Raw genomic sequence first — 26,464 nt, 5'->3', positions numbered from 1 at the left:
AAAATCCGTGACTACGCTCACGTGGTACTGTATACGTTGACTAAAGATATCTTCAGTCATTGCTGCATACGATTCAATTTTGCAAACAATCTGCAGCAATCCGACAGGAACGGGCTTCAGGTTAAACGGTTCCTGATTGGCTGACGCTGTGACTGACGTCACAGAGTACGTCGGTGGTATACTGTATTCCCATGCTTAGCCCATGCTGTTTATACGCAATCCAAATCTATATCGCGTTAGGCTAAATTTATGAGATTTAGTCGATGAATAGCGGCTTCTCTTTTATAGATATGTGTAATTTATTGAAATCTTGAAGATTTGTTTTGTATAAAGTTTTGAAAAGTGCACTTTAGTCTCAAAATGAATGTCAATCGCAGTCCGCTTCATTTATTTTGTTTTCCATACTTCTTCACCGACCTCAAAAAACACAATTCTCGCCCTTGGTGTACAATATATTAATATCCAATCATTTCCAGTGAGTACTCTTTTGTCATAAAGGTCAAACCTGAATAACAAAGTGTACTACCAGGTCAAATATACCGGATTCACCAGATCCAACGCTTCAAATTCGGATATCCGAACTATATGGATAGTTCAAGTAGTTACTGGAGTACCCGGGTATGCATACTGTACGAACTATCCGAACTATTCGAATAGTTGGAGCACTTGATTTATTTGGATACTTAAACCATCCGAATGATACGAATATTTTTAAGCTAGTTCCAATACAAGTATTACAGCTACGTGTTAGTTATAACTACTATTATATGTAAACTCTTGAAAATGTTTGCCAGTTTACTACAGACTTTCTACACAGAAGTGGAGCAGGAGTACAATTTCTTTACAGAGAAGTGGAATTGTCCTACATTCCGTATGAATTCGACACTTGATTCACAATCTCGTAAAACTTGGTTGCAAAAATACACAACTCTTTTTCAAATTTCTTAAACTTGTGGCGTGAACCTAATTTATTTTCAAATTTTGTATGAGATGTTCTGGGTATACTTACTATCCGGGTACTCGAAGTTTACGGATACTCACTCTATCCGGATATCCGAACTACCCGGATGATCGAATCATTCGGGTACTCGAAGTATTCGGATTTGAAGATTCATAACTGACGGATCCGAGTAATTTAGATATTCGAATAGCTCGGATCCACGTGTAAGCACTAATTTTCATTAGTGCCGATTTCATTTCTACTCCACTGTGTTATGATTGTCAATTACCCTAATTTCTGATGATAAGAAAATCAGTGAACGCGAAGAGATCATTCTTCTATATGTTAATAAAAGAGCTATGTATGCTCATCTTGAATTACTCAGTTTTTATGAAACCCTCTTATGATTTTTTAGGTTAGCTCAAGAGTAAAAAAGGTAAATTCAACTGCAAAGTCTGACATGTATGATTATATAGAATAAATATTCAAAAATGACCTTGTTAGGTTTTGTTGAATCGTTTTTTTCCTGAATATCAGGATTAGTTAAGATTCGAGAGAGGGAAAGAGATAGAAAAATAGAATGAAAAGTGAAAAATAATAAACGAAACTGTAGTCACTTCCTCGTGGGATTGATTTGTTGCTCTTTATACCTCGACAGATTGCGTACAACTAGATGCGTGGAAAATATCTGCTTGCGATGTGCCGCCCTTGAATATCATCATGTAAATAATAGATATGAAAAAGATATTTTTACTAGTCGGCTGATGGATTATAACACACGTACTATAATTTTTACGCAATTAGCATCGTATAACGTCAATCTCGTCTCACCAATTTTCATATGTTCATGAAAAATTCATTAATAGACACTTAATATAAGGCACGTGAATATTACTTAAATTGTTTTCGTCATTTAACGTATAATTAATTAACACCGACAGCACACTTGTCACTGTCAAATTACAGTTTTACGCATACATAAACCACGTAGCTATGATTATGAATGTTGGGGTTCAGATTCGGATGTAAATCAAAATTTTTGGGTACCCTGTGAAATTACGGTCCTTTGATCTCAGTATCGAATTCGAAATGCATTTAGGAGTCGATACTTTCACCGAAGAAAGAAACATGTACACGAATAACGGTCATGTTGATGAAAGTGATGAGAAAAGCGAGGAGAAAAGTCAATAGTTGAACCTTGATATTGCTGCCAATTATTTCATGATGTCATTTTAATGATGCCATTGCTTCATTTCAGAGGTAGCAAACTGTTGAATGAAGTGGTAGATGGATTCTAATTGTGTGATTTCATGTATAACGTCGTTAATTTGGTCAGCGTTTTCATTAACTTAGTACCCTAAACGGTGTAATTTAAATAACAGTATTTAATACCGATAACTGAGTTTCACGTATTCCGACTGAACGATCGTATAATATTTCTAACTAAAATCTATCTCGTTTGTTTACTAGATTATCTACTGTGATCGGTAACAAATCATTTTTCACATTGTTCGATTAAGTTAAGAATATAACTTGTGCATTCAACAATGCCCAAACGATGAGGTTGCGTCCGCCTGATCGACGATTTTATGGTTCTACTCATGCTGCAGTATGGAATTCGGTAATCATTTCGAAACGGGTGTGATGACGATTTGGCAAAATACAGTTGGTTGATTGTACAAGAAATATAAACAGGTTTTTAATGTCCCTGATCTTGACCGGCCAAACTACGATCTTCTGGCTCGGATGTGTGGCAAGGTTCGAAAAAGTCGTCAAATAGAATGTTTTTTTTTTTTATAATTCTGCTACTTGAAAAAATTGAAAATTACTGGATCGATTGAATCTGAAATATGATCATTTATAAGTTAAGAAGAGTGGTGTCGATTAACACCGAGATCCTCCAAAATCCATTCTTTCATTCTCGTGGTATCGTCGGACAAAAAATTGATCACACACACACTCACACGCACCCAGGATTCCATCTGGAAACGGCTGGAGACGCATTTCTAGACCTGAAAACTTGGAGACCCAGTAAAAACTCGTCGATATTGCATCAATTAAATACAGGGAGACGCGATGTCTTGCAGACGTTGTTGAATATGCGAATGTTACATTTATATTTAAATCTTGGAGATAGAATTGTTGAATCCGGCTCCCACACGTCAAATTAGTCATTCGATCGTCCAACACGGTGTATTTTTGCCTCGTCTACCTATCGACGTAAGTCTCGTTCAAGGGGTGGGCGTATTGGGAATTCCAATCTCTGTGGAATATCTCTTCCAGCTGTTGTCGTATGCTTTCTTCATTCTTGTTACCGACGTCTTCGAAGACCATTCCAATCCCTGTGGGACAAATTAGAGTTCGCTTTTCATCGAATTGCAACAATTATAGAGAATCCCGGTAAAAAATCACGACGCAAGTGTCACTGTACCGAAGAACTATTCGATACTTGCCTGCTGTGGAAATGAAATAATCTCCGGACCAGTTGCTTGTGCCAATGTAAGCGGCGCTGTCCGTCACCATGTATTTGTTGTGGTTAACTCTGATGTACGGTATTTTATCAAGAATTGGATTTGTCGGAACGATGAATCTCTTCTAGAAAACACAAAAGGCAGGAGTGAAGCTATTAGCTTGGTATCGAATTACAGCTGCGGGGCAGTTATCGGTGTTTAATTTTATTTCAGTGATTAGCTGTATAATTTTTCTTTTCGTTTCTGAATCATTACGTCAATATTCGTTTCAGCTTAGTCTCGACTTTCGTCATACCTTGGAATTCGTCGTGATATGTATCGATAATGCTACGGGCAATGCGGAGATGTGCTTTCAGAAGAAGGAATGTAACGTGGAGTAATATTGTGTTAAAGTGAAAAAAAAAGCATTACGAACTGACAAAAATTGACGTGTTTAAATTATATTTTGGTATCAGAAGATATCATGAATCTGGAAACGTTTCGTCACGTGATATCAAATGATTTCAAGAATTCCACTGATTGCAGATGTGTGCGAGATTTCAAGTGCATAGTCCACCTCTCATTATGTTATAATTTTTCTATGTTGAATACGAGTTCTCCAATTATTTACATTCCTTGATCAATGATTGGAGTAAAAGCAAAAAATCGTTCGCTTCGCGTTGCCGGTGGTTTAAAAAAGGTTTTAACGGACATACAAATGATCTCGATAATTGAAACGAAAGTTACTTTATGAAAATATTAAATATAAATTGATATTCATATACTAACTGCTTCAATTTTGACATTTCTGTAACTCTTCGTAAGAACTGCCAACGACTTGAGGAAATAATCCGCGGATGGCAATGAATGTTTCCACCATGATATCAGCAGTTTGACGTGGACCTTGTGCTCAATTGCAGCTGACCGCAAAGCATCGTCAATAATTGGCCAGTATCTGTGAAAAAACAAGTTTTAAGTATAGATGCTGTGCTTAATGTTTCGTTGACTGCATTTCACAGAACGGTTCCTATACTCGTGAAGCCGTGAAGGCGAACGTTTTTATTTAATCACGTTGGAATGATTACTTGACTTTTGAAAATAAAAGAAAGAAAACACAAAATGTCGGGTTTTTTATAGTTTCGCTGGGGCCATGTATTTTCGATGACAGTATATTGTAACCCGTAAACGATCTTACGTAACAGAACGGAAAGTATATTTCGGCAAAGCGTGCCCATTACTGAATATTGTCAAAATATTCATCAGGTAGGCGCGGAGCAGCCTTGAAATTCAAAAGGAGTCGATAGTTCCTATAGGAGATATTTTTCGGCATATAAGGAAGTAGGTATATTTATGAAAGTTGGAAGGAAAAAAAGTCAGTGATGGGGTCTTTAGAGTGGGTTTATCCCATTTTGGTAAACCTATAACATCGCGAGGACTAGATTAGCGATCGATGTTATAACTCATGCTCTATGGTTTGAAAAAACGGCAATCGACGCCGAAAAAAGTTTTTGTGTATACGTACTTAGTTTTAGGCGTGTAAATGGTCAGCGGGAAGAAGTCCATTACCGATATGTAAATAAATTTTTCAGCCTTATCGATGCAGTGCAGAATCGCATCTAAATCATTCGTTCTTCCTCGAGGTGACATTGGCGGTGGTGAGCTCTATGTAGAAAGAAACAAATGATCTATACACACAAGGAAGGGATTTTTGGAATTTTGTAGACATGGCCATCAAACTTGGCGAAAGAAATGTTTTCTCGATTCACAAAAATGTCATTTGATAAAAAAAAAAAAACGTTATCAGAACAACAATAAGTGTCATCAAGTAAAACGAAATTTATTTGATTTGACAAAAATTCTCTTTCGCCGTATTTCATAGCCATATTTCCTAGGTTTAACAAATTTTCTTTCTATCTGTGGATTGACGTGAACAAATTTGACGTTCCAGTTGCTGTACGTAATTATCGCAGCTACGTAATTATAGTGGTGTTCTCGATAACGTCCTGTAATTTTTTGTCTTTCACCACACAAGCCGTATCATAATTGCCAGTAATGTTCATGACCAGCGTGTAGCTCAATATTCGGTTCAATATTACACGCCCTCAGGCTTGTGGCAACCGAGACGTGTAACGTATTTCTGGTGTGGAATAGGGTTTAGCGACCTTGATTTACCAGTCGCGCAAAATCACTTCCTATTCTTCGTGCTTTTCGTGGACCTAACGAACGATTCAAATATATTTCGTGTCACCCCCCGCTCTCCCGCCCCTTTCTCTTACCGCAATGAATGCCTTGTACTTGTTTCCACCCAAGGTAAAGTTCATAGGGTTGCTGACGTTTGTTTTCGTAGCCAAAGAATCTGGCCAAACCGCAGGAATTTTGCCGTCTTCGGAAATTTTCCAGTAAACCTAGACACCAGGACAAACGAACGATACAAATAATCAAAGACATCGGTACAAATATGTTTACGCAGAATTGACCACGAAATATCTGTGCTAATTACACTCACGTCGAATATTTTTGCTATGTCGTTAGCCAGACAAGAGCAGTTGATAGCGACCAATCCCAGTTCTTTGACTTGGGTTAACGAACGCCAGTCCATGTTTGCGGATCCAACGTAGATGTGGGTACGATCGATTATCCACAATTTCGTATGCAGAACTCCAGCTCCCAAAAGCCTCGGAAAGTCTAAACTTCTCACCTGTTGAAAATCGTGCCGATTTGAACCTTTCCGGAGATAATTACATGATTTGCAAAAAAATAAATATAAAACCATCTGCGTAACTGTTTGCAGAGTGATAAATGTAACGTCAGTAATAATTTATGCATCCTAAAAGCAATTAACCGTACCGTGAATGCTCAGAGTAAGGAAAGATTCACGCGTGTATTTTTCCGTATCCTGTTGCTAAGTTTTTTGAAATGGACATTGATCGCTTTTAGCGTACGATAAATGACAACCGTAAGCGATATCTTGATTGTTTTTCAAGCAAAAAAGCGTCGTAAAATTTTTCGCGTAATCGAAACTGAAACCTCGAGTAACTTTACATTTCGAGTTTATCGATCTGAGTATTAGCGTTTTTGTACTTATTCCGTTTCGGTTATGATTACATCAGAATTTGTATTGTGAAATCCTGTCACGCGAAGTCGAAATAAAGTATGACTATTAACATTGACGTGGGTCCGCGGCTGAGGATGTGACTATAAGATGTAATAAAATAAAAAGGCGAAAAAAAAAACAATTTAAATGAGCGAAGCCTCACGCTGAGTGATTATCGCCCAGTCTTCTTTGCGGTATAAATTTTAATCACTAATCTCAAGATCAGCAAAAAGTATCTGAGAAATTTATGATTCTAGCATTGACCATCGGTCGGCACTTGTTCTCGATGCGAAAGGTTCAACAGCTATGTAGGGGAAGGGGGGGCAAAACGGGGTAGGCGAGCAAAGTGGGGTACCCCAAAAATTTCGTAAATGGTCAAAAATGACATATAGCATCATTTTACACTATTAAAAGCTAGAAAAAAAAACATTTGTATACTTTTTGCGAAAAAATACAAATAAAAGATATAAAAATTTTTTTCTTACTAAAAATTGAAAATTGACATTATTTACGTTGTTTGCAACTAAAAAAAAGAAAAGTTAACACATTTACGTTCACAAAATTTTAGTATTTCCATAAGTACCCCGTTTTGCTCCCCCTTCCCCTATACAGGGCAATCCACGTCAAATCGACCTGAGTCTGAAACTCGACCTCTCCGATTTGGCTCGCGATTTTTTATTTGATTGTTTTGACTCGCGAAAGCACTAATTTTGTTTCAAAATCTTTCGAATCTATTGGAATTAGCTACATTTTATGCAAACGGCCATATTGATCGACACAATTTAAAATGTGAAAAAATCCACGAAAATCCAGTGGCACTTACACAAATGTTCAAGCAATAGTCCATGGTAAACTGGCTTTTCCTTTCACTTTAAAGATATTATTTGTAAAGTAAAAGTCAGTCCGCGATGCGCTGTTACTTGTACATTTGTGTATTTTTTAAGAATTTTATCAAATTTTTAAATTGCGTCGATTAATATGGCCATTTGCAAAAATCGTAACTAATTCAATGGATTCGACAAATTTCAAAAAAAAATGAACACTCGAGAGTCAAACCAAACATTTATAAAATCGCGAGCCAAATCGGAGAGGTCAAGTTTCAGACCCAGGTCCATTTGAGGTGGAATGCCCCATATGTGCCCCGGTATCAGTGACGATTATCACAAGTGTGCTTAGGAGGACAAAGTTGCCCAACTTGTACCCGCACGTCTGGTATAATTTACAAATGGTTGATTGTTTCACGGGTTTTCAGACCGCGGTTTATCCCGCGTTAGACGTGAAATCAATAAGTCTTCCCCTGTTGTTTGACGGGCGATTGATTGCGCGCCGTTCTCAAACTCGTCAGAGAACGGCAACTTCCTACACATTTTCGATAATTTATCTTTCGCCTTTTGCCTGCCTCCAAACCTTAAAACGAGGCCTTCGTTTCACTTTTGTAAGGTCGGATCTAACGTTACACCCATGCAGAGTTGAAACGTACCTGGGCATTGGCCTTCTTCGCCAGATACTCCGTATCGTCATTGGGATTCAGTTGCGAGGGAACATTCTGCGCGAATCTTAATCGCAGTCCTCGATCTCTCCCAGCCTCCAATAAGGCTTCGAATACGTCTTCACCCTGCGAAGGAGATTCAGAACCTTGGACCCCGGATGCAAAGAAGGAATGTTAGCTGATTTCATCACCGACTTATGATTATACCTCTTTGGCACTATCGTCGGGATAAACATCCTGTCTTCTCATCGTCCAGTACAAGGCTGCGATTTCTATCGATGATTGCGCCGATGCGATCAACTCCATCCACGAATCGTACGTGCTCCGATGCTGGACTGAGTTGTTGGCATAAACCAGTCCGATCGGAATTGATTCGACCAAATTGATCTTACAACTGTCCATACAAGTCGATCCCGGGTCGTTCCCGAACGTCGAGTTCGATGAGTGTTTGTCCCCTGCGTGGTCGAGTAAGGGAAGCAGGACTACGAGCACGATAAGTATCAGGATGACAGTGATAGGAATGCAGCTCGGTCTGCACCACCCTTGAGCTCCCCATCTGAAATCGAAATGAGAATGCAATCTTGTTGCCTGGCCGATTCGCCTAATGTGTGCCTGAATTTTACGTCTCAGGGAATAAGTACGCGGGATTAGCGGAATAGGACTAATAAGGACAGACCATCACTGAATACAGTTTCTGTTGCTCGACAGAAACTGCAATAAATCGGGTTTGAAATGCGCGACGATGTGCTGTAATAATAGTAAATTGCGCACCAAGGAAGCAAAGTATGAAGTCCTTTTGCGCCGAGCGTAGGTAAGTTTGCAGTGGTACGAGTCGTAGGCAAGCTCGTGCGCTAGCTGATGATGAGTGTTGCAAATACGCGAGGTGAAAAAAACTGCCTCCATGGTACACACGATACTTTATGTCACAAAAGTGTAGCTTGCAAATTTTTTTTATAGCGGAGTACAAAAAGTACACTTTTGCGTAATCGATTGTTTTTTTTTTTTTTTTTTTGTACTGCAGCAAAAATCATTTATTGACGCACGGAATGCAGGTAAAAACGACGCTAAAAAGAAGTTAATATAAATGCTCAGTGTATTATATGTTTGGAATGGATATTTAACGTATAAACTGAGGAATTTTGAAGACACGTGGTGGCAATTTTCTATGGGCATAAGAACAAGTCAATAAATATCAGGTAATATAAAATGTCGATATTCGCGCAATATAAGTTAGATACATATTCCGCTATTTGGGGTGCCCCAAAAATTTAGCGACGGCTGAATTACTTGAATACTTCGAGTCGTAGAAAAAAACACTGGGTACCAAGTTTGTAGGATTTGTTCCTAGCTATCCAGTCCTGACCCTCAAATGATTTTAAATCAATTTTTTCGCCACCAAGTTTGTCATCATATTTTTTACCCCAGAAATGAAAAAAGTGATATATATATGTATATTAGGGTGGTCCTTAAAAAGGTTATTTCCGAATTTCTATGCTCCGAACGGCCTAAACACTTCCATATCGATCAAAAAAAAATCACAAAAAATTGACAGCCCTCAATTGCGATCCTAAAGTTTGCCCCACGGCGGCCAAAGTTTTTACATTTAAATAACATGTAAGTTTTTCATCTTCATGTTCATTTATATGTTACTCGGCTGCATCTTTTGCTATCGGTTCGTAATTAGGCTGGATTTGCACATGAATATATGCTCTTTAAAAGTGTCCACGGTATCTTGATCGTTCTTGAACCGTTTCTCCGGGATAAGTATTGAAAGTAATTATTTCTTGCTTTTTTTGAGTAATAAACGGTTAAATTCTCAGCAAAAATAATTATGGAAAATTCTGATCGAATTTTATCACATCTTCAAAAGCTGTATTTCAAAACTTGCGGGGTGATGGAAAAAGAATTTTAAAAAAATTATTCCATTTTACAGTTTTTTCCCACCGTAATTTTTATACAATTCAATTATAATAAAAAAATTGGAATAACTTGTTTACCGCATTTACTCCAGTTTTGAATACAATACTGGTCGGAATTTTCGAAATCTGACTCTGTAGTCGTAATCCGTGATCTCGAAAGCTCTCATAATACTTCACCATCGGAATTGAAAATGTTCCAATTTCACGCTTCCTGTTCGCCGCTCGGCCTTTGTACAGAATGTATCTAATGCATGCTCATGCTTTTTGGGTACTTTTCTAAGGGTCTGTGATATTAAATTCGACGGTGCACTTTGTTTATCCGGACAGCGTTCATCCCTTTACCCCGTGGCTCTTCGGCGATCAAACGGTTAGCCGGTTACCACTGAGAAACCACGCATGTTCCCCAAGCTACAGCCAACAAGGCGCGCGATGTCGTTCTATCGAGAAGTGCTGCGATCTAGCGAACAACTCTACAACCTCAGCAATCTCAACAACCTTTGGTCTGTGGATTCCTCGCACATTGCACGTGATCTTCTTACCGCGTTTATCACTCTGCGCACGCGCTATTATTGCGGTACGATCATTTGTTGAAACTTGAAGTATCCGTAGGTACAAGTACAGAAAAATATTTTCAGACGATTAAGATATTTATTTACCCGGTAACGGTATTACTCGGTATACCAAGTGTGTTGCTGTCGGTAAACAGTGTTTATTCATTCGCTAGCATGAATGAAGACCGTTCATCGGAAACATGCAGAAATACGTAACGGTTATTTGCCAAACAAATTACCTTACGAAAACTTATGATGGAAATTGAAAATCGTTGAAGTGTTCTTTGCATTTCAATTTTTGTTTCCTCATACCTTCGACACGAGAGAATAAATGAGATGCCGAGATCATATATTCAAATTCAAGACTTTGTGACGTCATTATTTGACATCGGAGTGTCGCGGCAGATACAAAATTCTAGGGAGGAGACGTAAAATAACACGCCTTATAAATGTTCGTATTATTCTACAGATGCATTACTTGGAGTTCGTTAACGGATCGTCGGCATCACCCCTCAGCATGAATCCGGACTGATCCCACATCTCAAGGTCGTCATCACCTCCACTCGGTGAGTTCACGTCCAGTCTTGCATTTTCCGACACCGTCTGTAACAAACAGCGATTACATATGCATTTTTTCTTCATTTCATTTATCACCGTTTTGTGTATTTGCAAACTATTCTCATCAGTCGTTACTAGAGCGTTACGAGGCTCAGAAATGGCGATGTCGCATTTGCTGGTAACGAATTCTCAGAGCCACACCGCCATCCAAGTTTGGCAATAAAATTTGCGGGGTGAGCAGAAACGTTTGACATGTTTGTTTCGATTGTGCCACGGACGCAGAATGTCGATTATCTGTTGAAAATTTCGCGTTATATTTATTAAGAACTAAGAAGTATGAGTAGACGGCTGAAAAAATGAATAACTTCTGGAACTATGTATCTTGACGACAAATTAATAAATTCGATTGGTGTTCGTTTTATTAAAAAATGTGTAGTTTCAGCTTCACTTAGAGTTTTTTTTTTTTTATTAGGAACAATTAACAGGATGCATTCTTGTTCCATAACAACGTCAACTATTTCACTCGGTAACATGTATCGTTACGATATCTCAAAAATCGCTGAAACGATTTACTAATTTCAAATTTGCAGATGAAATTCTTGGATGGTTTATCCACTTTGCTACAATCCGATTTTTGTTCGTGTTTTCCTTGCACACTGGCGACTGTTTGAAATTGAGATTCAATTTCCGTACAAAAATGACGACCCTATTTATCGATATAACAAAAAACATTCGTAACTAATAAAAATTAGGACAGTGGCAAAAAGAATAAACCATCTCAAAATACTGTTTTTAAATTTAAAGTAAGTCGTTTCAGGCGTTTTTGAGATATCACTGCCATGGCGATCACGTCAATAACGATGGTTAATTCCTATTCATTGATTTCAATGAAAAAAAAGAGACGAAGCTTGATTTAGATACTTTTGAATAAAACAAATTTCAATTGAATTGAGGAATTGGTCGTCGAGATGTGAATCCTCAAAATTCACTCATTTTTTCACCCGTTTACTAGTGTAAATATCCTCCCATATTGGCGAGATTCGTCGTTCAGTAAATACATGTTCGTTGGCGTACTTTCGAAAATTTTTATTTTTATCACACAGCGCTGGAAATGCTTTAAAACTATATTGTTGCAAATCATTTTTGTACATCGATTATATACATGGTCGAGATGTGTCGGTTCAGAATCGATTAAACCGATGAAGAATTGTACTCACCTCTGCTGCTCGATGCGTTTTCTTACATCGTTTGACATTTAAAATCGTCATTTTCACTTTAACGCTGAATGAAATGGACGCATAATTCAAGCGCAGAATGAATCACATGCGACACAAGTGCATGTCTTGACTTACTGATATGCGATATGCGGCTGCAGTCGCAGCCACAGCCACGGTGCAAGGTTGCAGCACGGCACAACGTGACAGACAAAAGAGTGCAACGTGAAAGTTGAACTTGTGGCAACGCTGTCTTAGCCCAGCTTCACGCGTCACGTTTGAAAGTTTGAAAGCTAGTTTTCAAGAATGATGCATATTTGATGGTCTTTTCTACTTTACTGCAGGGGAGGGAGCAGCTGGTCGTTTGAGAAGAGTATTATCGATAGATTGTTGTGTATTATGTTCAGTTGTCATCGAGCCTTATCCCTATGGAGGGCCATTCGTTTGAATGTTAAAAAATCGAACACTTCAAGCTTTGGTGGAACGCTCGGGGACGCCTGATAGTAGACAAGCAGCGCGCCGTTCAAGTACACTTCGTAGCATCACTTTGGGCCACAATGCTGCTTCGTAAAAGTTAAAAAGTGTGAATTATACATGGATATTCAAATTGGAGATTTTTTTTTTTTCATCTTATAGTTAAATCGATTTTTCAATCGAATATAGTTCATATTTTATATTTTCGGGGCATGTATATATTTCTCAACGACTCATAGATTCTCCAACCAGCAAGTAACTTCTTCGGTACGAAGGATTTTCAAGGAAAAAGATTTTTCCATCTTTATGCATTCAGTGTATTCAAAAAGCCCTCTTTGTATGTACACTAAATCATAGTAAAAATCAGGGTACCTAAACTGTATTTTAGACTATCCTGTAAATGTTAAATAGATCACTTGGATCACACCAGATAAAAATTCGTATTCTTGTTGAATGTGTATATACTACGTATTGAGCAACAGGGTTCCGCGAAAGTTGTCGGCGTGAATGTAAGTGTGGATAACCGGTGTGGACGGGGGTGGGTGGGATACTGGTCTAGATAAGCGTTATTGCCTCAAAGTTTGCATCAGCTACAGCCATTAGACTAATGCGTTTTTAATACGAGTTAGGAACAGGCCGAAGCAGGACAATTACCTTGATTAAGCCCATCCTCGGGCGCGCTTACACCAACGTTTCGTCCGAAGCTCAAAGTTACGTGGGTAGGAAATAATTAAATTCACTATTTATTCTCTTTGACCGGTTTGTCGTCATTTTCATCCCACCATAACTGGTTTTCTGCAACTCTTCGTGGAACTGGTGATTTCGAAAAAGTGAAACGACAGATTATCACATTTGGTGAGTGACGTACATTGAGCGTGGAAATTTATATTTTAGAATGGGAATTTCGAAAAAAACGTCAGAGTCGTTACGTTAATTATCGCTTCAGTCTTGTATTATGCCTAGCACGAGCTAGTAGTGTACGCGACAGGTCTGCAACGAAATCCCCCTTGATGACAAATTTTTAATGGAACAACTCAAATTCAATGCCATTGACAAATTCAGTCGAGTCGTCATTGTCGTACAGAGACAAAGTCGATCAGTCACCCCGTTAACAGAACCGTTCCATAAAATGATCGGTTCGTAATATCCTGTTAATTCTTAATGCGAATCAGCCTAGCATTGTTGGCAATTTTTTTTCTTTTTACGAAATTTGCAGTATGCATGTAAGTACGTTACCGAATGAGGAGATCGGTATTTAATGAGCTCGGGAACTGCCTGGAAAAATAACCCTTATGGAAGCACTTATGGACGCAGTTAGAGCTTGGCGTCTCGACGGCATCAACGAAACGAATACCCCCCCCCCCCCCCCCCTCTCCCACAACTCTTTATACCGCAGTGCTACAGACAAATGACTATCGTTAACTTAATACGCAAAAAGATTCGAAAAAACGCCCCGAATGAAAAGTTGATGGACCATAAGTAGAAATGGCTAAGGGTCGCGGCTACCGACCGAAAAGGCAAGATGATCGCTGATGTAATCTTCGTCTCTGAGTATACTTTACTATACATATACTACGCGGCGAGGGGTAATCTTGCCACTTTGCAGATTTTGCGAACATGCTGCGACACCATGCGTTCCTCGAAAAAGAACGAAGACAGCTTTTTACGTTTACGGTTCGCTTTTTTTGCAGGTCGCATAGCCCTGGCTCGCGCTGGCACAAAGATCTGTAAGCGGGCAGCATATATAAATAGTGATACGTAACTGGGTCATACGATCACTTGGAATACATATCTGTATAGTGTATATATATATATGTACGGTAATTGGATCTCTAATTGCAAATCGCACGGTAAGGTATTTGAAAACCTGAAACTTGGAGCGCATTTATCGTGCTTGTAACGGCTGAATCGAATTGACCTAGCTTTGGAATGCCGCGATAACATGCTGCATTGCAAAATCCGCCGAGAAAGGTGTGTCGTAGATAACGTGGCCACTTGCATTCACGTAATTTTGAAAAGGAATATCAAATTTTTGATGCGGATTCGAAGACATGTTTAGGATTGTTGACAGTGAATTCAAATACTGTGTAATGAGTTCGAATTCAGTGTTTGAAACCTAGTCGAATGGATTTAATCAGACGAAATCAATTACGCAATTAGATTGTAGATTTTTGATAGCAGAATTGATCGATTCAGATGAAATCTAGTTCGAAATAATTAGTAATTAATTTATTTAATTAATTACGAAAAGTTTCCATATCTTTATCAGTTTCAATGATAAAATCACTGCAACTTTTCTCTGAGGATGATATTGATTATTATGCGAAGCTTTGTCGTTATAAACTTACGGCTTTATAAATTTCTCCATAATTTCCGGACTGTAAAATTCAACCATTTAGAGATCTGTCTCTATCTAGTTTTGCTCATTATTATATCAGCATAATTATTGCATGTGATAAGTTCTTATTCCCAAGGTGGGTAATTATTTATAGAGCTGCGAAGATCGGTCTTTTTTTTCATCCCCACATTTTACCATAGATTTTCTATCCAACCGGTTTGTTGTTGGTAATGAGACAAATTCAGTGAGGTATAACGGGGAGTACTAATCTCATCACGGGATCGTGAGAAATTTCACGTTTAACTTCTCGATCGTAAAGAAGAATACGTAAATCAGTAAAAACGATAGTTTGTCTCATTTAAACTCCTATTATACCCACGTACGTACGTGGTAGGGTATGAAAGCAACAAGCAAATGCTACACCCGATTTCTCCAGTATTATTTTCAGACTTTATAACTGTCCAATCTCCGTAGGATAGCGGCTTAATAATTTGTCCTTTCTTTTTTTTACTATTACGCCCGAATGCCCTTTGTTCCCCATGTCGAATGCACCTCGCGACGAATGATGTCAATTTCAATAAACAAGTACTTGGTCATACTGCAGTAAAAAATCTGTCACATCGTATAACACGCACTGAAAACTTGCTCCTGACATCACAACGAAGTGTGTATCTTGAATAGAACAGCCCATTTTCAAGTGGTAAATGCAAATCCTTGCGAGCTACACAAAATAGTAGAACGTGACTTGCTCGCTTACGAAAATACCTTATGATAAGAAATTGAAGATCAGAGAAGACTACATTAAATACGCGCACCACTCGAAAACGTCGGTAATGAAACATTCAATTTCTGTGGTACGGCGGTTGGTCACGACATGCTCTGCGACTCGGACGAAAGCATTGCTGTAAGGATGAGGAAGACGCGTGAGGCCGGGAAAAAGGAACGGGAGAGACGGGCACCGTGGGACTAGGGCTGGCGTGTTATTCTTCGGAGGGATTAGTATCAACATTTGTTCTAATGAAGCCGCGGTCTAATGATGCTAGATGCCTGTAATTTTAGACGCGGACCTTCGCCCGATGTCCCAGAGGCTCGATTCCCGTATTTATTGCATCTCGTCATGCGCCCCTTAAGCGGCACCTCCTGTCCCAGCAAACTGGAAACGGGCTCTGGTCGTTATTTCGCTTCTTCCGTTTTCTCATGGCATCACGATTCAATAATTCGTAAGAATGTAGTCTCGGTGCTCGAAGTCTGATGACCCCAGAGGATGAGACTCAGCTGCTCTAATTTTTAACTCACGGAAGGCAATTGTTCGGCCCTTGCGATTGTCAAATTCTAGATGTTTTTTTTCGTGGGAATCAATCAAATTTTTAGCTTCAGCTACAGCTCGTTATGCGATCTACGCAGTCAATACCTAATTGATTAGGACTGATTCAAACTTGAACCATGGAGATACCGATTCACTGATCGGGTCGTCGAACATTGGAGTGGACGAGAGATCTGAAGGGGAAAAAAGTATCGAACTTTCGTCTATCCCCCAGTACGATAGTTCATAAAGTGTCGCGACCTCCAACTTCGGTGTTATGCCCATTGCAGGAATGGCTCATATTGCCCAGCGACAGGTGGCTAATGGAAATCGAACGAAGGCAATAACATAACCTCTGGCCCACTGATGCCACTTGATCGACTTTCGACATTCATATAATCAGCTATGCCGAAAGGATCGGGGTTCAAAGACCTCGCAGAAGAGGAGGATACATGGTATGCGGGTATCGCCGAGTATCCATACCTGCATTGCGCATGGGTAGATAAGTGATGTAAGTCGAGACCCATGAGACTTCGACTCCGTAACATTGCGTTTCACAACCATTGGCAAGTTCTCCAATCTATAACTCGTGCAACGAGTACGGTGTGCGACGGTCGAACGTTGAGGGAGACTTGGAAATGAAAATGCAGGCATATATAATATATAATCATTGAACGTAATAAGCGTAAGATAAGGACATTCGTGCCGCGGCACAGTTATTAGACCCGTGAATTTTTAATTGCCCTAATGTCAGCCGTTGCTCCCTTTCTATAATTTTCGAACAAATTTAATTTCACTCCAGACCTCCCCTTCCTTCTCTTTCTTGCCTCCTTCACTTCTTCGAACCCGACTGGAAAACATTATGTACCTACCCGCGTCGTCCCCCAGTTATATATATATATAGGTATACACGTACAACGGCATAAGGATGAGCAGATGGAGAAGGCGACTTTCCCCTCACTCTCCGAACCCGTACTTACCAAAGATGCAATCTTTTTTCCACGTATTTCGGTGTGAATAACATCCTCGCGTTCTCCACGTTTATGTCTACCGCTCACGCAATGAGCCGTTGGTATACCTCCAATATAAAAAAAAAGAAAAAAGACCGCGCCGCGTATAGCTACATGTATTATATACGTGAAATATGAAAGTAAAGGCGAAGATCTGCAATCGATCAACTTCGCAAATTCACCAAAGATAATCAATTAGGCGATAAGTAAGTTTTAACGTGAGCATGTTTTACGCGTTTTTCGATGTGCGTGTTTTCCGTACACAAATTACCCGTTTCTATAACGATCGAGCGAGTCTGCGACTGCGTATCTTCGGAGTACTGAAAAGACCACTTTTAAGGCTTAGGAGTTAAAAGTGGTCTTTTCTGTACTGCACGTATGCGTTGTCGCGAACAAATCTGACATTACGCGACCCTAACCTCAATTTTGTGCTTCGTGAAAAAACGCGTAACATACTCTAGGTATATAAAGAGTCGTGTGCAACAAGGAAGCAACGGTCTTTTCGCCTCGCGTATTTGCAATATTTGTCTTCGGTTCACCTACGATTCACGTTGCAAGCTTACGCTCGGCTCGAGAAGGAAGAGTTTGCCTCCTTTTTACACAATATGCTATTTCATTTCATCTTCTTTCTTCGATCCTCTTCATCTTGTTTCACTCTATTTTTTTCCTCATCCTCCCTCCGATTCTTAAATCATTTTTCTTTTAACGCTACTTGTGTTGCCGAGAATAACCGCAGTTAGCACGATCACAGATTTCTTTACTTATTTTTATTTCACTTCGTGGTAGAGCGTTTGATCGAGTGTATTCTTTGTAAATGTCTGTTTACATCATTCCACTCGCTCTCTCTGACTCCGTAATAAAATTTTTAATATTTTAATTACCGGTGACCAAATTCAGGTGTCGTTTATAGGCCGTAGAATATACTGCAATCTTGGTGCGCTGTAATAACCATTCCATCCAGGTCGTAGAACGTCGAGATTAGGAAGAAAATATTATACCAGTACTAGCAAATCTGTGAGCCCATAATGGAAAAGTTCCAGATTCTATAAAGTTGTTGGAAAAAGTGACAGAGGCTGAACAAAAAAATATGATCCTTTCGAACGTGTTTCGTTCTCGGTTTACGTTGGAGCTGCGGGAGGAAAGATGATGAGTTTCATCAAAATTCTATTCGGCTTAAGCCCGAAGTTTAAGCGAGATCCGAAAATCCGAATAACGTGTACCAGGAACATCAAACAGAGCCGAGTTGGCAAAGGGGGAGGGGGAAGAGTAAAAGCGTGAGCTGCGCCTTGCAGACAGAAGGAATATTCATATAATGGTGGATCGGCGGCTGAAACACTCGCTCAACTAATCTTTGGGCTCTAGGAATTACTAACTCAATTCCGCGTGACTGTCGATAGTCCTGAACTATTCTCGGCATACCTAACATATATAGGTGTACGTATACGCCGATAATGGGATGCGGAATGGATGCGAATTAAGGCACCTCCTGTTATAGACGGTGTAATCAGTCGACTTGGTTATCCTTTCGTTGCGCGCCAATTCTCTCGCCAATGCAATATAGCAGGCACGGAAAACTTTCGTATCTCGGACTTACAGCACAGGGTAGGCATTACACCTCACACATAGACCTACGTACGCGGTATTAGTTTTCTTCGAATGAGCATTCGTCACGCAATGTCAAAGACGCTTTCCCCGGACTCGACGGTCTACACGGATCGGTGTACAGAAGCGGATCAGCCCGAAATTACCGGTGCTTAACCGTAATATTAACAAAAAGAGATAAAAAAAAAAAAAAAATAGATAAACGAGATGGAATGTGTCATGAATAAGTGAATAAACTGGTCAACGCGGCATCAATGATTCAGGTTCCGAATTGACGAGAACAATTCATATCGAGAGTCCCTGTACATCGGGGTGGCGGCTATTTTTCTTTCCAAACGACATGCTCACTCGAATTGCATTCGGTTCTCAGAACGAAATAAGAATAGTCCGAGACCCTGGGGTGCAGGATCGATCGACGCTCGTCTATGGGCATGGTTGAAAAATTTAGAAAAACTTTTTTACTCTTACTTGAGTAGGTATCGATACGGAGCTGTTGAAGAGAGGATAACGCGGGTCAGACAACGAAAAAGTGGGGAATAACAACAAAAAGTACGGTGGGCAGCGGCGCAATAGCTGCTCGATAGGAAGATAAACAGGGCCATTCCATCTGCTCGTTGCCTCGTAAAGTTTTTTTTCTTCTTCTTTTTTTCTTTTTTTCGATTTTACAATACAGTTCAGTACAGCGGAGGGACGGCTCAATATGAACCGCGAGTTGAGGAGTATGGAGTACGGAAAATAAAAACAGGGCTCAACTCGCGGGATACAACGACTTGTTCAATCCTCTGCAGACGCGAAAGAGATTTTTATTTCCATCTATTTTATTCCCGTTTCTTCGTGTTGTTTTCTTTATTCTTTCTCCAAGGGTGAATCGCCGTGGCTCTTCCCTCTTTCGTTTCGCGTACATGCTGAGCAATCCAATCAGTACGAAACGCTCAACGGTGTGTCGAGAGTGAGTCAAATGAGACGTAGCGGAAGCGGAAGCTCCCCTCTCGCATTCTTTGCCTCGTCCGAAAAGCTCCTGGGACTTGAACGTAAGGACACGTCTTCATCTCATTCCGTCTTGCCTGAAAGTCGGGAACGCAACGCCTATCGGCTCGGGATGACCAACAATCCGAGACTGTTCTCTACCTTGAACGTTTCAGTGGCTGCACCGCGTACATGGTCAGCCCATCCAATCAGGCCCGCGGCCAAACGCACGCCAGGCCGCAGGCGAGTGCAGGTAGAGCGTTGAAAAACTAATTTAATTAAGTGTACAGAACGAATGAAAAGTGTAGAGTTGGGTGCTTTTTATCTCGCCTCTTCGTCCTAAGAAACACGGCTGCGCAAAGACGGCGCTAGGAGTTTGCAGGATGTGAAAGAATCGTTGGAGCTTACGCAAGGAGTTGATTATCATGTAGTTCAAAGCATTCTCTGGGACATATGTTTATGCGTGGGCTGTGCAGTCGTCAATTCTACAGGGTAAGATGTATATATTTGCATTTATACGAACGGAGCGTGGGTCATTTTCAGTGCGCAGTGTCTTTGGTCAAATTATCTGATTTTTAGGCGCAATTTAACCTTTGGATTTAAAGCTGATCGCGAACCTACTACGTCCAAAAGTTATGACATTTGCCTTACAGTATCTAGCTCTACCTCCGCACTATACATACAAAATAATTCGTGAGTCTAAAGATTCATTCGTCCTGCAAGAAACAAGGTTCTACATAGTCGAATCATATAATATGTCTTTTTCTGCTTAACAACTTCAGTAGATCGGCTTGATAAGCGAATCCTTGACAGGATTACCGTTTGTCATTTCATCACACATGACACGGTAGGTTTGTGTGCTTGCAATATGAGAGAATATTACGAGATCTAGATATCCACAATGGAATTTCATCGGTATGCCTTTCTAGCGTGATATGTGTATAAAACGTGCCGATATTAGCGCAACGTGTAATTTGTCAAATGGGTTCGTGAGACGGTCGTTTCATTCGAGGGCTTTGGAAGAAAAAAAAACGAAGCACTGTCGTGGCTGGCAATGAATTGCGACTGAATAATTAACGGCACAATCTAGATGTGAGCGTCTAGATAAGGTGTCGAAACGGCCAACAATCAACAATTTTAACAAATATCACGAATTTGTGCCGAGTGTTAGTGAAAGCTGAAACATCGTTTGTACTCCGCGACATCAATGGTAACAGGCTGAAAATTAGCTTACCGATAATTTGTGCCTGATCCTGGGGGTCCGGCTCTTGTGCTGAGGCAGCAAGACGACGACGTCCTGATCCTTGCTTCGGGGCACTGATTGCCCGGGGAACGACCTGCTCGTGGAAGAACCGCCGACAGCCGAGGAAGATGACGCCAGAGTGGTCGAACTTTCGGCCGTTGAATGTTTCGAGTAAGCGACATTGGTGACGTTGTTGCTCCCTCCGTACGAGACGTTGTGCGTATTGTTGACCTGGTTGTGCAGTTGCGAAGAGAGAGGTTCTGTATTTTGACTTTCTTGTTACCGAGCTTAACGAGCGGAAATGTCATTTCCCCTGACTATACAAACAGAAACCCGACGGTCGTGCCAATTATAGTACCGAGACAGACCGCGAAGTTGGCTGCAGGTATTATTATAATGTATATAATATACGAGCTCGGTATCGCAGATTTTGATTACTCCACTTGTATATTATACACGTACCGCAGCCTTCCGTGCTTCACGCTATACACACTGCGTCAGATTGGCATCTCTGCACAAGATCCGGCATCGCGAGTCCCTCATTATCAGTGCCGTCGCAAAGTTGAAGGGTCGTACGGCAGTGAGTGCAGGGTGGAGGATAAAATGTAACCTTATCGTGGCAAACGAAAAAAAAACGAAACCCGGGATGGACAAACAACTGTGGCAAACGGTGAATGGCCACCTGTGGTCTACCTGCATGCGGATGGTCGACGGAAACTCACTTGAACCAGAATGTGGCAGGCCTGAGAAGCGATCTGGAAAAGTCCATCCTGCAGATTGCGTCCCGGTTGTTCGGCACCGGAACTTTCGCCACCGCCGCCGCCTGTGCCGCTGCCGCTCTTACCCCAGCCGAAGAAAGACATTTTGAATTAAGCTAAGCCAATTTTCGTAACTACATTCGTTTACTCTTGCCGAGGGTAGCTGCCTCGTTTCCGCGCCGCGTACCGCATGCTTCAGGCTCTTTCTCTTCGGCAGTTTCAAATTTTCACCGCTTTGTCCTTTCCCTCTCTGACTTGTTTATTTGTCGTGTTTAATCGTTCGGTTTTGTAAATTTTCCGGCAGAGTTGTATCCTCGAAGAACGATGGAGATCCCGTTGAGCTACGGAACCGTTCTGCAGCAAGGGCGACGAGAAATTCGTTGTCGTATTATTTGATAACGAAATCGCTTATGCGTTTCAAGCTGTGCCTCGTGTCAAAATTTCCTCTAGACGACAAGGAGCGTAACATTTTCACGGGGCAGCTGTCGAGTCAATGGTGATGGGTAAACTTACGCCGGTATATCACGGGTAGGCAGGTATGATATACCTATATCGTAGGAACCTGCAAGTAACGGGTCGTTGATTAATTGGAGGGAAGAGGCGCTTTTACGAATAAAATAGGCATCAGATTGACGATAATTAATTGAAAATGAATGACAGTCTCGTGAATAATTGCCAAGCAATTTAGAACGGAGGGACTGCTTTCCCGGTTTGCCTCAAACGCCGGCGAGATATAACGCGGAACAAAGAGGAGCCGAGATGGACTTGGACCGATATTGCTTTCGAGGCGGAGTCGTTTGTCCGTTAAATGTACACGGACTTGACCGCCCCTCGTGGCTCTATTTACCGACGGCCATCAATATATTATTCAGGACAATGACCGCCGCCAGGTTCTAAAGTACGACATCGCTGCCGACCCACGCAATCATATGATTTCCAACTCCTCGCGAGCTACCTGGAAACGGAATCGTCCCCCGTATAACGTGTATTTGTACTGCATCAGGCGTACTCGCTGACGGCCGCGGAGCACGCATCGTCGATCAACTGTGAGAAACACTCAAACTATCGGTACACGGAAACTGCGGTAAAAATGGAGGGAAACAAAATCGGCGGAGCCACAGTTCTCGAAACTACGGAAGCCCAACAACACCTGCGTGACCGATTTGTGCACTTACTGGCGAATCCCTCGCACAAGGGAAAAACAAGCATTCGGGGTGTGAACCAGTTTCCTTCCTCATAGGTACAGAGGTGAATGAAATATTCATCCACCGTAGTTCCCGAAGTTTTTCAACATAGGTACTATTCGTGATACAGCATGTGTAGATTCTTTACAAATACACTGAGGATGGAGCCAACCTTATGAAGTTGGGATATGTTTATATACGCTTCGTTGGGGATATTTTATTAAATGTGATTCTGCTGTAGTTGATATTTAGGGCACGGAAAACTTTGTTTCTGATACGTGGCATGGTTGGAAAGTTAGAGTTTCGAAGCCTGTGATCGCGCGTAAAGTGCCCCATTTCTGAACAGTGCGGTAAAACGACAGTGGCTCATGCGCTTACTGAAATTCTCAATTTCACACATTAGGGCATTTTTGGCGCATGCGCACTTTCTTAAATCTTAATTTTATGCACGGACTTTACGCACCGCCAGTGATTTTCTCGGGGTTATTGAGTTCAACTCGAAGTTCCGGCGTTTAGGTTAGCTGTTTCATAAAGTCCAGACTTTTCCTTGATTGCCCTTGATCTACTTCTTAATTATTATTCTACATTTGTTTACTTCTTGTTGTTGATTTCCGACGGAGATGTTAATTTCCACTAGATTTAATAACAAACAATTAACGTGTGATTCGATTGCCAAAATGCTTTGTCCCCTTTCCTGGGGGTAAGAACGATTAAAAGTAACTTCTCCGGCACTTTTTTATGAGTAAAACTGTTTGAGGATTCCTAACTCATTTTTGAACTCTGAATTCAGATTCCTCATCTAATTTCACGTAATAAACGTGCTAGAGAAGTTACATTTAATTATTCTCGCCCTCAGGATGAAGAGAAAAAAAATTTTTACGGTCAACTCGCATTTGTTGTTACTCGAATCGTTAAAAATTCATACGTCTGTCGGCAGAATTTTTTTCGTTGATTACAATATTTCTATAATCTCGCATATTATTTGGGGAACGTGAAAAAGAAATCAACGGATTAGGACACATAGGCGTGGAAGGACTGGGCCTCTTGATACGAAATAACCTTGAAATCAATATGCGGGTTATTTTAATTTTCGCGCCAAATTAACATTTTAGAGCAGGGCTCGTTTATTCTTGAAACGTGCTTCTTTAAGGCATTGTTACAACGTGAGTATTGATTCGTTGCTTTGCATATTCCTATACATCAGCGATACGCGCACAAAAAGGCTCACAGCGACCGAAGGACATGAAACCTATCGTTGCTCGCGAAGAGGAGGAAGCACACCCGTCATAAATGAGGCCACGATGATACGAGAAGGTTTTTATTTATCTCGCGATATCAATCACTCGGGGCTTTCCCACCCTCGCAAGGTATACGAAGTGTATTTCTTCTTCCTCGTCATATAAGCATGCCTGTACGCACACGGTTCGTATGCAAATGAAAATCCGGCAAGACGCTGATTTGCGTATCAGACAGTGACGCGTTTTCCACGCTTTATCTTTTCCCGCTCCCTTCTCCTGTGAATCGGAAATTCCCCTCAAAACCCGTATCCGCGGAGTGGAAATTCTCCATGAGAACGAAAAATTGTCAAGTTCATATCGAATCGATGCGAGTAGTAATAACCGTGCGTGATGAAGCCGCGTGATGAAGCCGCGTGCTGTTCAGCCGCATCCTGCCATCCACGGCAGCTCAATCAGAGAAACCAAAATATGTGATCGGTAAGACTCGAAGGATCAATCCTGGCGTCGCGTCGTACCGCGTGTCGATTTCATTCCGCTACCTGTTATACGAGCGAGGTTTTGCAGTTCAAGTCACTGCGGCGCTTAATTGATAAAACACAATTGCCGTCTGTAGCGAGGGATGGCGGGTTGGTGGGTGGGTTTACTGAATTCTATCGCCGCCACGGAGCGGCGATAAATCAAAGTCACCATGCAGCGACGGAGACTATTTATTGACCGAATCGGGGAAAAAGAGGACGCCTAGATTGCAACGCAATAGAATCACTACATCGAACATCGACAGAAATGCGCTATTATATCGCGCGTCGTCACAGGTATATATCGATCGCATCGAGTTTCCGTCGTTTTTTATTTTCCTACGAAGCCTCGAGGAGCGATACAGCGCAGCGGTTGGAAAATTGGGCAAACGAGAATTACGCCGAAGCACACCGGCGGTAGCCGAGAAGAGAAACGACCGCATTGACTAGCGAAATCGGGCTGTGGACAGGCTGCACAAAAACACTGGTCACCTCACGTTCGCCGACATTTTGACACACGACTCATCTGATTATTGATTTCTAATGGATCACTCACGGCGATGTGCAGACTCGAGCACAACGATAGTCACCCACTTATACTTTCCACTTGCGATACAGTCTGATTTTACTCTCGTTTCGCACTTTTATACAACATACATCCTGCCTACGACATGTTTGCGAACAACGCACGGAACAAAGATAATATGCACGAGGGGTGTAAATGCGTAGCGGCGAACAACACCGCGGGCTGAACTCGGCGTAGGAACGACTTGTTCCAGCCCAGACGCCGCTAAGTCGTAGGGAAGGTCGGCTCCTGAGGGGTGTGCAGGGGGTCTTCGGTACCGACCACCACACGCCAGACCTGCGCTTAGACACACCGCGTGACCTGGATACACCCACATTGGTCGACACTATTACGCGATGGTCGTTTTCCTGGGGTTGTGTGTGTGTTCCGCTCTGGTACAGGGGAGCCATGGCAAGATAATCGACATTTTCGTATAGCTCATACTTATACATATTTTTGTTCTCAACCCCTACGCTGTGGGACTCGTTCCTCGAGCCGTAGAATAGTTTTTTTCTTACTCTCTCCAGATTTCGCGAGGGTCTTTCTATTCGAACTAGATTCGTTTCCATGCGTGAAAGCTCTGTATCGCAGTGTGCGAAAAAAGTTGCTTCCCCGGGGTAATTGGGCCAAATTGAAAATCTTTTTCACCGGTACACCAGCCATTATTGTACTTCGGCGTTGGTTTATACTGCCGGTTTTAATAACACATTCACGGGGTAATTAGGTGAAACCGTAAAATGTTTGGGGCCTCATGCATAGGACTCGATTCAGGCTGTGCTAACAAGAGTTTGGGTTAATCTCGCTCTCGGCTGAACCCTGTAGGGATCTTCCGGGCCGCCGGAGAGAATGAAATTCTAAAAATCGCGTCCTATCCCGCGAACAAGCGTTTTAAAGAGGATACCACTCATTGTCAGTCAAGCTTCCACACGTGTAGCCCGGCGCCCATTATACCCGCGAATTTCCTCGGTCGGGTCCCTCAAGTATCTCGAAGTTAATTGCCGGAAACGTTAGGATAGAATACAAACAAAAGCGCTGCGGAGAGCAAACATGCGG

The 26,464-nt window shown here is 41.3% G+C and overlaps 2 protein-coding genes across 6 annotated transcripts in view; one reads left to right on the top strand and one right to left on the bottom strand.

The window, feature by feature from the left end:
• Positions 1 to 361: 361 nt before the first annotated feature.
• Positions 362 to 25,621, bottom strand: LOC124303533 (5'-3' exonuclease PLD3-like). Of its 4 annotated transcripts, XM_046760824.1 has the most exons (12): positions 25,403 to 25,621; positions 21,874 to 22,471; positions 21,143 to 21,382; positions 10,922 to 11,046; positions 8,181 to 8,529; positions 7,965 to 8,099; positions 5,897 to 6,088; positions 5,667 to 5,795; positions 4,913 to 5,052; positions 4,180 to 4,345; positions 3,394 to 3,535; positions 362 to 3,282 (listed from the first exon to the last, which is right to left on the bottom strand). In XM_046760824.1, exons 2-12 carry the CDS (start codon positions 22,012 to 22,014, stop codon positions 3,149 to 3,151), a joined length of 1,893 nt encoding a protein of 630 aa, XP_046616780.1. In that variant the 5' UTR covers positions 22,015 to 22,471; positions 25,403 to 25,621; the 3' UTR covers positions 362 to 3,148. The 4 variants fall into 4 exon arrangements, with proteins under 4 accessions (XP_046616780.1, XP_046616782.1, XP_046616781.1 ...); XM_046760826.1 differs by lacking the exons at positions 21,143 to 21,382; positions 21,874 to 22,471; positions 25,403 to 25,621 and adding exons at positions 11,232 to 11,295; positions 12,219 to 12,347; XM_046760825.1 differs by lacking the exons at positions 21,143 to 21,382; positions 21,874 to 22,471; positions 25,403 to 25,621 and adding an exon at positions 12,219 to 12,355.
• The window catches only part of LOC124303534 (uncharacterized), a 171,775-nt gene continuing 156,216 nt past the window's right edge, over positions 10,906 to 26,464 (top strand). The window contains exon 1 of one of the 2 annotated variants that reach the window (XM_046760830.1): positions 10,906 to 11,009. The gene's annotated coding sequence lies outside the window, so the exon portion shown is untranslated. The remainder of the gene's footprint in view (positions 11,010 to 26,464) is intronic. The other variant, XM_046760829.1, reaches the window with a different exon arrangement.

This window comes from Neodiprion virginianus, chromosome 4, assembly GCF_021901495.1.
Source record: "Neodiprion virginianus isolate iyNeoVirg1 chromosome 4, iyNeoVirg1.1, whole genome shotgun sequence".
NCBI classification, from domain to species: domain Eukaryota; kingdom Metazoa; phylum Arthropoda; class Insecta; order Hymenoptera; family Diprionidae; genus Neodiprion; species Neodiprion virginianus.
The sequence above is the reverse complement of the archived record's forward strand: the minus strand, read 5'-3'. Positions and strand labels throughout refer to the sequence as shown.

Bases quoted from the DNA above. Each gene is read 5' to 3' on its own strand.
- LOC124303533 (XM_046760824.1), bottom strand. From the start codon at position 22,014: ATGTCTTTCTTCGGCTGGGGTAAGAGCGGCAGCGGCACAGGCGGCGGC. The intron at 11,047-21,142 runs GTAAGCTAATTT...TGTTTGTTACAG, and splicing joins GGATCAGGCACAAATTATCG to ACGGTGTCGGAAAATGCAAG. The intron at 5,053-5,666 runs GTAAGAGAAAGG...CTTTCTACATAG, and splicing joins AGTACAAGGCATTCATTGCG to AGCTCACCACCGCCAATGTC.